The sequence below is a fragment of the Miscanthus floridulus genome, chromosome 6, assembly GCF_019320115.1.
Source record: "Miscanthus floridulus cultivar M001 chromosome 6, ASM1932011v1, whole genome shotgun sequence".
NCBI classification, from domain to species: domain Eukaryota; kingdom Viridiplantae; phylum Streptophyta; class Magnoliopsida; order Poales; family Poaceae; genus Miscanthus; species Miscanthus floridulus.
In genome coordinates this window covers 115,242,450-115,253,723 of record NC_089585.1, presented here as the reverse complement: position 1 = coordinate 115,253,723, position 11,274 = coordinate 115,242,450, and the positions used below count along the sequence as shown (strand labels likewise).

The window sequence follows — 11,274 nt, the reverse complement described above, 5'->3', positions numbered from 1 at the left end:
TGTCATGTCATCCACAAACTAAACAAACATACCATTGGACTGGAACCGTGGAAAAGAGTAACATAATATATGTATCATCTCTTGATACACGGCAGAAGAATGATTTGCAGCTACCCGGAAATGTCATAAAAATGTACTACTAATAATAAATAAAGGGGAGAGAATGTGCTATAGGCTGTTTCTTGTATCCTTAGTGCTGAAGGCAATGCAGGTCAAGGACATATTCGCATGCTAGGCCTTGTAGCAGCCAGTTTGGTATATCCGATCCAAGTCAAACTGAGCATTGTCCATTCCTCATTCGTTCAAACTGTACTCGGTTACGATTACAATGGAATGAACAATCACCACATGCTACATGATCCATCCTATCACCTGCGGCGTAACCAAAATGATCCCCTTTGTGAATGTTTCCTTTCAACTAGTCTTTGTTCAGGCTGCCCATACAGCAGATGTGGCTAATTACAGACTGATGCACGGCCAGGCTCACATATACAACAGGGGACAAGGCTGAATGCCAGCCCAAGTCAATACACAAGTGCAAGACCCACTTGCAAAGCTATGACAAAATTACAAGCTACACAACTGTGGGCACTCTTTGCCAAAAAGAATGGTATCTACTCTGTCGTATACATGAACTTCCTCCGACCTAGATCACCACCAAATCTTGCAATGAAAGATTTAGTTCTTGAGCAAGCTGTGCAGCTTGACCACCCCGCCTGTACCAAAAAGGAAAAGAACAACATCAGAAGAAGAAAACAAACAATGTCCCATTGCAGCAACTGATACAGAATTGAGAAATGGAGCGAAAAATGGTGTGTAAAGTGAAAGGGAGAGAGTTACATAATCAATAGATTCAAAGTTTGTTCAATCTTTTGCAAATGGTTAAAGCACCGTGTGCAACGTTGCAACCTGCATTAGAAAAGCAAGGTTTAGTGACTTCTGTCTTCTATGGTTTGATTTAGTACAACAGTCTCTCATGACATCTAGTATAATCCAGCTTATAGGTGTGGAAGAAATAAGTTGGGTCCAGGGCAGCTTATAGGATTATATAAGATGGGGTGCCTGGATTATATAAGCTAGTTAGAATGTCTGTTGATCACTGGAGCTTGTATAAGCTGGATTATACAGTATGGGGGTAAACAAGCAGGTCCTAAGTTTTGCAGCTAATGAGCTGACAAGTGAATACCTCTGCTCAGCCTGAATGTTAACTCCAACACCTAAATTTGCTGATAATGTTGAATGAATTACTGGTCCAAAAATCTTTATAAGATCCAATAACATTTCCAAAGAAACCGTAGCATGCCTGCAAATTTGAGGCAAAGTAACGGCATTTTGTGAGACACGGTTACTGCTCAATCAATTGTTTTTTTTTTCCTAATGTAGGATGCCAATATTTGCATGAGTCAGAGATAATGAAGAATATTGACATGGGATGTTCTCTCTTTCAAATAAGGATAGACTTGCAATGAAATAAAACATCCAACACATTACCTTTCAGTCTTGCTACACAGTAACCCAGAAAGAACAGGCAGAAAGCTTGAGAAAATTTCCAGGTTGAAAAGATCAAGCTTCCCTTTGATAGCACTAACAACATCAGCTTGAACCTGTTATAATCTCGACAATCAGTAGCTAAAAAAGAAAAAAAGATTATGAAGTACAGCCATGCATAATCATCATACATCTTAAAGAAACTTACAGCATTGTCAGGTAGCTTTGCCACTGCAGCAATTGCTCCTTTGATACCACTTTGTTCAAAGACATGCCGCATCATCTGAGTACATAAAACACTAAAATTATATCGGTTCATCACAGAATAAATGTAGGAGGCTGATCAACATTACTTGAAAAGGAGCATGCGTATTCTGTACACGAGCCTAAAGGATGTGAAAGATACTAGACTATACCACAGAATAAGTTTACATGTTCACAATTTGCCACTAATGTCACACTAACATGTGGACCCATGAAACATAGGGGCTGTTTGGTTCCTGGCCATAATTTGCCACCACTAACCTTAGGGGAATCTTGCCACACTTTTTTACTTTGACATGTGGAGCCCAAAAGAATATTGCCTAAGTTTAGTTGTCAACCAAACACTTGCCAACTTGTTCAAACTTGCCTAAGGTAAAGTGTGGCTAGCAACCAAACACCCCCATTTTGGTGTTCAACGTTCTAATTATATTGAAAAACTAACCAGAATGATTTTTCCTTCATGACATCTTCTCTATTTGTTGGATGTAAGTTCACAGAGAATTCAATGAAGCTGTTATGGCAAGTGGACCGGTCCTCTGCCGGTCTGCTTGCCATAACAGAAGCACGTGAACTGGTACCAACAGCAGTCAGCAAGTAAATAACAGGAGTCACCTCTAGCTTTGTCAACCGAAGTTTTACAGCATTTATGAATTCATCATGGTTCCGCACTAAATTGACAGGAGCCATCACCTCATCCACTGTTGACAGATCCTTTTCATATGTTGTACTTGGTTCTGCCTGTTAATTGCAATCGTCACCAAATTTGAACAGCCAAAGATTTTTCGAGAATGCTACATAGCATGAACAAATAGAAGTAGAGCAAAGTTGAACAATGTTCGAGTTGTATTCTGTACTAGTAGTGTATGAATGTTTCAGTATCACTTTAATCTCCAATCCAGTTAAAAAAAACTTTAATCTCCAATGGGAATATGTGATAAATTCCCTAAACATGAAAGCAAAATCTGTCCCAGCATTCTGTATCTAGTTTGTGAAAATACTCTCTGTCATTACTTCTTTCTGTAAAAGAAGAAGTCTACTTTTGGCCATCAAACTACCGCTCATGTCCAATTTTGGCCATCGACCCAAAACCAGACATCTTTGGCCATCAAACTATCAAAACTGGACAACTTTTCAAAGGTGATTTTGCCTATATATGTATTTTTTCTAAATAAAAACATGGTTAAATCTCTAAAAATTCATAAACTAATTCATTTTAAATAAAAATACAAAACAGGTACTATTTTTTGTTCTAAAAATACAATCTATCTATTGGTACTCTATTTAGAATTCTTTGGATCTAACTTGTTCCTGTTGCTACTATTTTATTGCTCGTAGGCACAACCGTTATTTATTTAAATTATCATTTTCCACTTTACTTTATGTTGATTGCATGATGTTTGAGCACCTGCCTTATTAATTATCGTTTTGCACTTTACTTTATGTTGATCGCATGATGTTTGAGCACCTGCCTTATTTGAAACCTATGACCTAGTCAAGCGATCAAAATAAAGTAAAGCACTAGCCATGCAGTGCCTAAATAGGATCTATATGTGGTGGAACATGACATCTGTAAGGTTAGCATCACCTTCGAGAGAATCCATTGGATACTTTTGGTTGAGCTCCTGGTTTAATAAAGCGCAAAACGATAATTTAAATAAATAGCGATTGCTACTATGAGCAATAAACCACTAGCAAACTTTGAAACCAGCCTTTTGCAAAAGTTGCCAGATTTTGATAGTTCGATGGCCAAGGATAAAAACTAAAAATAGACTTCTTCCTTCTCTAAATGCATGTGGCAGTCGGGACTAAAAAGATTCAGAGTTCACATGTCAAAGGCGTTAGTGCCCAAGAATGGTGGCCCCTGGCTCCTTAGTTCATAGCCAGAGGTCGGCAATGGTGCCAGGGCTGTTACCTGGTCGACCAAGGTAGAAGGGGGTGAGATTAAGATGAAGCAGAGGTAGATTAGGAGATAACTTGTTTCTTGATTGATTTCTCATAAGCTGATTACAGAGTATATATAGAGCAGCCCAGCCTCTAGGCGCCCAGCTCTGGTCTCCTCGTTTCTCACCCCATTAATCATTCTCTCATTACTCTAATCCCTTCCCCATAATACTTAATTGCTACTGATTACAGCTGGGGTCTCCTTGGATGCCGCTCTGGCCCTTCTAGCCACATCCCTATCCCTGGGGCGCCGTTCATATTGGCGCCCCCACATCACATCACATCATTATAATTATAACTAGTATAAAAATATGAAAACGAAATAAGATCCAACGTAGCTGCAAAATTACTATAGCAAGTAAAAATATGAAAAATAGATAAGATCCAGTGTAGCTGCAGTAGTTTAAGCAACACAGTTGTAATGCTTAGGCATGGCCAAGACTAGGAGAGCACATAGGAGTAAAGATACCACAATACAAGTGGATCAAGATGAGGTACAATCAACTATGAATAACAATAGTCAAAACGTATGGATACATACCAGATGGGACGGAGGGTTGTCATTTCTTGATGCCCGATCACCACTAGAACCAATTTGTGGTGAATAATCAGTGCTAGAAGACTCTCTCTTTTCCCATCTCTCAACAAGAGACTTTGTTTTCCCCAGTGGCACAGCAACTGAAAGGAGTTCACACTATCATTAGAAAGCTATTTTTAGGCCATGAAGAATCCTTGACAACATCAATTAATATGCATACGCACCTCCTCTAACATATTTGACCTTGGCAGTCTCTGTTGTTGAGCATGGAGATTCAAAGGCTGCATGAAACAGAGTTCTACCGTTACATTACCATACTAGCAAAACAGCAGGTCAATGTTTAAGAACAAAGAGAAAAGGCTATACATTTATCATCATTTAACTGCAGAGAATGGTCCAGCGACACTGTTCTGTCCATCTTTTCTGCGATTTGTGCAATACCTTCATTATCCACATCACTAAATTCTTCTTTCTTGTAATATGGAGTTAGCCCAAAGGAGAATTTTAAGCCAGACAAACCCTCTGAGCAAACATCAGGTTCAGTGAATATTGATGAGCTATCACTATCAGCAGCACTGCCACTAAGTGAGGGCTTTCTTTTGTGAACAGGGGTCCGAAAATCATCTGGGACTGCAGCTGTGTCTCCAGTCCCTCTACGAACATTGCTTACTGTTTTGTCCTCTAAAATGTCTCTGGGCACAACAACAGGTGCAGAAACAGCCTGAGACGTAGTGTAAATATCTTTCACTAAAGCTGATTCTGTAAGATTGCTTTTCTTAGCAGTTGCAGAATTTTTAGCTATCGATGCACGAGATGCTAATGAAATGTCTCTCTGCCCAAAATTACGTTCCATAATTTTTGGGTTGGTGGAAGGACTATCAACAAGCTTCATACGCCTCATCGGGGTAGAACCCTGAACAGATGATTTTAAAGACGAATCAGGTCTTCGTGGAATAGTACTGCTACTATCTTTCTTGATCTTATCTGTACTTGCTGGAGTCAAATGTGAGCCACGAACCCTGCTTTCAGCTGCTATCACAGAAGAAAGAGAGGAGGGAAAGGTCGTCACTATGGGTGCCAAGCAGTAATAAGGAAAAAGAAAAATCTCAATACATATTAAATATATAAACAGTTTGAAACCTACCAATCCCAGATTCCTTGACTTTGTATGAACTTTTTGAATGTGCCATTGCTAAAGCAGGACGAGAATTTGCAGTGTTATCAACTGGTTTCACAGGGTTATCATCCATAGACTGCACAAGCTCAGCAAAAAAAATTTCTTTGGGCAACACACCAAGAGCATAGGGTCCAATGAGCTGGATCGAACAATGGAAGTTAGAAGAGGCAGGAAAATATATATGGCATGGAAAAAATGACACTCACTGATATATCAGCAGCCCATAGACCAACACGGCGTTCATGGTAGGAGCATCCCAAGAGTTTCCCTTCATAAATACTAAGGTCAGCTAAATTACTCCACCCCATGTCAACAACATCATGGCACATTGGCACCTTACTGGTTCCCAAGAGAATACCTGAAAAATATCCATGTCCTCAGGTACCAAGCAAATAAACATCAATCGAGAACCTATGAAAATAGGACCTACCTTTAAGCTTTGGTCTAATCCACAGAAAAGGGTTTTACCATCTGGGTGAAAGACCATAGAACGTACACCGGTACCCTGGAGATAGGAGTCATGTAAGCTATCATAGAAGAGGAAGATGGATGTTCTCCTCATGTGCATTTAGAGCAAGGTTAAAAAACAGGGAACAAGACATAAGTGAAGCTCAGGCTAGATGTCAGACCATATCTCTTACAAAACTGAATCAACTGTAGGGCAATGTGAGCTAAACTCCTCTGAGAAAGCTCTTACAGTTATGATTTATAAGAAAGACAAAGATAGTAATACAAGGCCGGCAGCAAGAATGTACTGTAGTTACCAAGCCTATAGAACATGCATGCTAAACAATTGAGGAGCCATAGTTTGTGGTCTTCGAATTATGGATTTCATAAGCAAATCTAGCTTGATTTAAGGAAAATACTTGCAATACCTCAGGGCCAGAAGAACCTATCAATTCAAAAGTTTCAAGATCCCAAAATTTCACTGTCCTATCAGCAGAGCCTGAAAAATGTCAGAATGATTCACTCAGAACACATTTCCACTTCTTTAAACTTCACTTACTTAGTTACTTCAGATGACATCCAACAAAACAGTTTCTTTTCTTATTAAAAAAAAGAGAGATTTGTAACTATTACACAACAAAGATGTGAATCAAAACAAAGATTGAATTCACATTTTTTTTCTTGCGATTGCATTAGATCACGCTTTGATAACAGAAGTGATGAAAAAAGAGATGTTGCGTATAGATAGTTACCTGTTGCAAGCAAAAATTCTTGAGGGTGAAAATCAATGCAGTTGATTTGTCCACTGTGGAACTTGAAATCATGTAGAAGCTTTCCAGCTGTCAAATCCCACACCTTCACAATGTTATCTTCCCCGCCAGTGACAATCCATCGTCCATCAGGGGTAAACCTGATTATTTTAATTGCTCCTCTGTGACCCTTATATGTGTGTATGCATCCCTTTTTCTTTATGTCCCATATCTTCAGGTCTGTATCTGATGAACCAGATGCAAAAAACTCGCCAAATGGATGGAATTCAACAGCAGTGCAACTCGATCTGTGCCCAGTGAGAGACCGCACAACTACATTTCAATTAAAAAAACATAAATCATTATTTATTTCCCCCAAAGCATGTCATTATCCATTCACAGAAAGCGTTACTATACATGGTTAAACTTGATGTAGTTGGATGAGTTTCGGATGCAGGACAAACTTATATAAATCCGAGAACGCTCAACAGAAATTGTTAAGACAACATTGGCAGGCAATACTATCAGCCTTAGCTCAGCAGACCCCCGGCCCCTTTTTCATGGAAGCACCAAAGCGCATATATTAAATGTGGCCATTGAAGAAATTTTGAAATGACTTGGAGGCTTGACAAACATATAATCATGGTTCTAACACAGTCAATCAAAAATGACAAGGTAATGCAACAGAACGTTATCCTCATAGAGCATTTTCCATCTGTATAACCTATGTTACACGGATACGTCCAGGAAGGCGCGTATCGTGTATCCGATACGTATCGGATACGGATACGTGTCCGATACGCCAAGGATACGTATCGTCGGAGTATCCGAATTTTAATAATTTTCGTGAATATTGGATACGTGGGCTGATACGTATCGGCCTTATGGGATACGGCCCGGCCCAATAACAGAGTCACATACAAACAGCGATGCAACACCGACGCCCTAGCCAGACGTTGTCCTTCCCCCGCGGCGACGCCTTGCCGCCGCCGGCGGAGCACGAGACGGAAGCCCTATGGGGCGCGACGCTGCAACTCCTCCGCTCCTCCTCGTCCTCCTCCCGCTTCCCAACATCCGCCTCCCGCTCCCGCTCCTCCACGCCCGCCGCCGACTCCAACAACTCCTCCGCTCTCCTCGCCGACGAGGAGGACGAGGACGTGGCCGCCGCGCTCGACCCGCTGCTCACCGTCGCCACCACCGCCGCCGCCGCCACCGAGGGCGATTCTCTCGCCAACCCCGACGACGACCGCATCGATGAGCTCGACGTGTTGGACGAGGACGCCGCGGGCGCCGACGCGGCCGACTCCGCCTACGCCTCTATGGCGGGGGCCGCCACGCCCCTCGTCTGGGACCACGTCGCCGGCGTCGCTCGCCTGCCGTTCCGCCTCCCCGCCTCCGCCGAATCCCTGCCCGCGGGGCTGCCGCGCCTCGACTCCCCGCGCCGGATAGCCGCCGCGGCCTTCGGATATCTGCTGTTACAGTACTCCTTTGTCCTCTCCTCTCCTCATCTCCTGTCTACTTCAGAGTTCAAATTCTGGACTTGGATATCTGCAAGACTGCAATTGGCAAGGTGATGTACTGAACTACTACTGAGTAGTCAAGTTTTAGTAATAAATTGATTGATAGTTGGTTACTTGTTTTTTCTGTGCAAATTCTGGACATGGAGTCTTGGAGAACTCGAGAATGGACAATTGAAGATTTGAAGAATGGAGATGCTTCCGGAGTTCCGGTCTTTGCTTTGGCTGGTACTTGCTAATTTGCTATTGCAAGGTAATTTACTACTTTCACTCTTTCACAATTTTAATATGTGTTATTATCTATATTTATTAAAAAAAACAGTAAAACGTATCCGCGTATCGGGTTTCTTAGGAAATTGCCGTATCCGCGTATCCGTATCCTTCCGATACCGATACGCGTATCCGTATCCGTGCAACTTAGTGTATAACTGTATCACAATAAATCTAAAAGGAATTTGTGATGAACTCAACATAAAATGGCCATTTTCATATTATGCGCAGACAATAAATTAAGTAAGAAACATGTTATTAGGGTATAATCCAACTGTGAGGGCCTTATATAATTATATAACCACACCTTTAGTTTCCTCCAAGTCCCAGAGCTTGATGGAACCATTTGATGAGCCAGCAAGCACAAGCACCTCTGCTGAATCAAACTGCACAGCCTCCACCGCACTTGTGTGGCCAGACAAGGTCTGTGCAAACAATTAGACACCCATTCAGAAATACAGCATGATCAAATTTCAAGATAGTCAAAAACGATTGCAGTGCCATAGAGGACACAAACCAGAAGTGGAGTTTGCTTGCCAAAGGCCCACAAATTGACCTTGCGATCATTACCGCCGGTGATGAACACACGGCTAGACTTCTTGCCGATGGACAGGGACCTCACTTCGGCATCGTGTGCCACAAAATTCTCTAATTCAGGATGCTGAGTTAAGGAGATGTCAAGTTTGAGCAGCACTTACTTCCTGACAGTTTACTAGTAGTCGTGGTCCTAGTTACTATTGTTTGCATTCAACAAAAGTGACTGAAGTAAGTAAACAGGACTGGACACAAGTATGTCCGTTACACATTCGATCTGTTTTTCAGCGCTACTTAGGCGATACTTTTCAGCGAAGGAACGGTGTGTTTTCCTCTCCCAACAAATCAGCATCAGCAGCAGCCAAATTTCAGCCAAACGAACAGGGCCATTAATGGAAATGGGAGTAAATCCAAGTTCAAAGGAAAAGAAAAAACAGAGCCAGAAATAGCTGAATCGTCATAAAGATATTCGCATTCAGTTAAAGCAAAACAGATTTCGAATTGGTACTATAACCTAAATTGAGGGCAGAGGGGAACTGTCCACTGAACCAGTTCCAACCGCTTAAGGTTTAGCTTGGATGCTTAAAACGGTTCTTTCTTGACGCCGATTGCCAACAAAGTACAGAGACGGCGGGAAATTTCAAGAATCTACTACAGGAAACAGCCCAAGACTAAGGGAATACAAGAATTTGGGTGGCGCGCATATAATACTCGCACTCTACTGCTCTAGCAAATGCCCGCCCGGGCTGCTTCACAGGGCGGCGGCTTCTTCCTCCTGCGAGCCAAATCGAATCAAGAAACGGAGCGGCAACTCGAAGACGAAGCGAAAGGATACGGAGCTCGTAGCCGCGCTTCTCGGGGTCCATCCCTCCGGGCTCCCCAGTCCACGGCGCTGGGTGGCTGGGGGCTGGCTCGCCCCGCGAGACCGTCGCGTCGTCGCCGACGTCGACGACGAGTAGGACTCGGATTGGGATCCGAGTGGTCTTGTGGAGCAGGGGAGTTGGCGAGAGCGCGTCCCTTTTCCTTTGGTTGTTTTTGGGCAGGGCAAGGGGCAGTGAAAACGAGAGGTGTGGAGCGGCGTGGGTGGGTGGGGAGTGGATTTCTTGGCGTCTCCCCACTCTCTCCTCTCCTACGCGCCGCTCCGCTTTTGCTCCCGTCCCTTTTTTCTGTACCGAGGAGCAGGGGCGGGCGCGTCTGGTTACCTGCATAGGTTGGGGCCTGTCCCATGCAGTGCAAGATCGCCTCGTGAGCCAGGCTCGCGCGAGCGCAGCAAGCATGCAAACGGCATATGTCAGTGAGACAGCCGATGCTAGCAGTGAACCAAACTAAATCTTCGAACAGCCAGGCTCTTTGAGTACCATAACCAAACACCGGCCATGTGCATGCGCTCGGCCTGGCTGCCCAGGTACAGCCTGGCTCATCTGAGAAGCTAACCAAACGCGTCTAAGGCCCCGTTCAGCGAAGGCCCGTTCGCTTCGCTGAAAAAATAAGCTAAAACATTATTCTCGTTGATTTGTTACGAGAGAAAAATACGATTCCGACTGAAAAGATAAACTAAAAAGTATGGATTATAAGATAAGCGAAGGGGGCTTTCCCCTTCTCGCGTTCCTTAATCGGGAAAGGCAAGGCTCACATGAATCAGGCGTACGAAACCAACCGTGGACCTTTCGTTGCTGCCAAAATAAATCCAACGGTTGAGAGCAATCTTGAGGTACGTACAGGGGAAATGGAGACCAGTAGTAGTGGATTACTCTACTCCTGTTGACGAATGGCGGTCAAGGTTGGCAAGAGCTGGGGTGAAGCGGGCAGCCAACCGCAAGACAGCGCACCGCCACGGCAATTCCCTTCAGGTTGGCCCACTGGCCGCCCCCCCTGGACAAGGGCTACAGTTTAATGCAAGAGCAACGGCACAAGCCCCCTCCTTCGCTTTGCCGCTTTGGTTTCGTTTGGCAGGGGGCGAGCGCTGAGAGGGCCGTCTGGTGGGACGTCGCTAAAGGTGGCAACGGGCCCGATGCCCGATGGATATTTGATCCATTATGAGATAGAATGGGATCATATCTTTATCCACGGGTATCTAAATGGGCAAGAACCCATCCCCGACGGGTATAGCGGGTACGGGAACGTTCCCTATTTATCCATCCCCGTTACCCGTTGAGAAACCCGACTATTTGAGCTGTCATGTGAGTATTAGGCCCAAAGAAACTCAACATAGGTATTTTGGCCCAAATCTGAACAATCATATATATAGTTTGTGTGTTCTAGGAACCCTAGTTTATTTTTTTCTCACAATCTCCGCAAGCAACACAAGCACGCCTGCCTCACGAGCGTTCGTGCCCCTCGCTTCCTCAG

The 11,274-nt window shown here is 43.6% G+C and overlaps 1 protein-coding gene and 1 pseudogene across 1 annotated transcript in view; one reads left to right on the top strand and one right to left on the bottom strand.

Annotated features, from left to right (window-relative positions):
- Positions 1-268: 268 nt before the first annotated feature.
- On the bottom strand, positions 269-10,043 carry LOC136456673 (katanin p80 WD40 repeat-containing subunit B1 homolog KTN80.4-like; annotated as a pseudogene).
- The window catches only part of LOC136456677 (uncharacterized), a 28,338-nt gene continuing 24,105 nt past the window's right edge, over positions 7,042-11,274 (top strand). Inside the window, exon 1 of the mRNA XM_066456614.1 lies at positions 7,042-8,374. Within this exon, the coding sequence (XP_066312711.1) occupies positions 7,534-8,178 (645 nt within the window). The 5' untranslated portion in view covers positions 7,042-7,533 and the 3' untranslated portion in view covers positions 8,179-8,374. The remainder of the gene's footprint in view (positions 8,375-11,274) is intronic.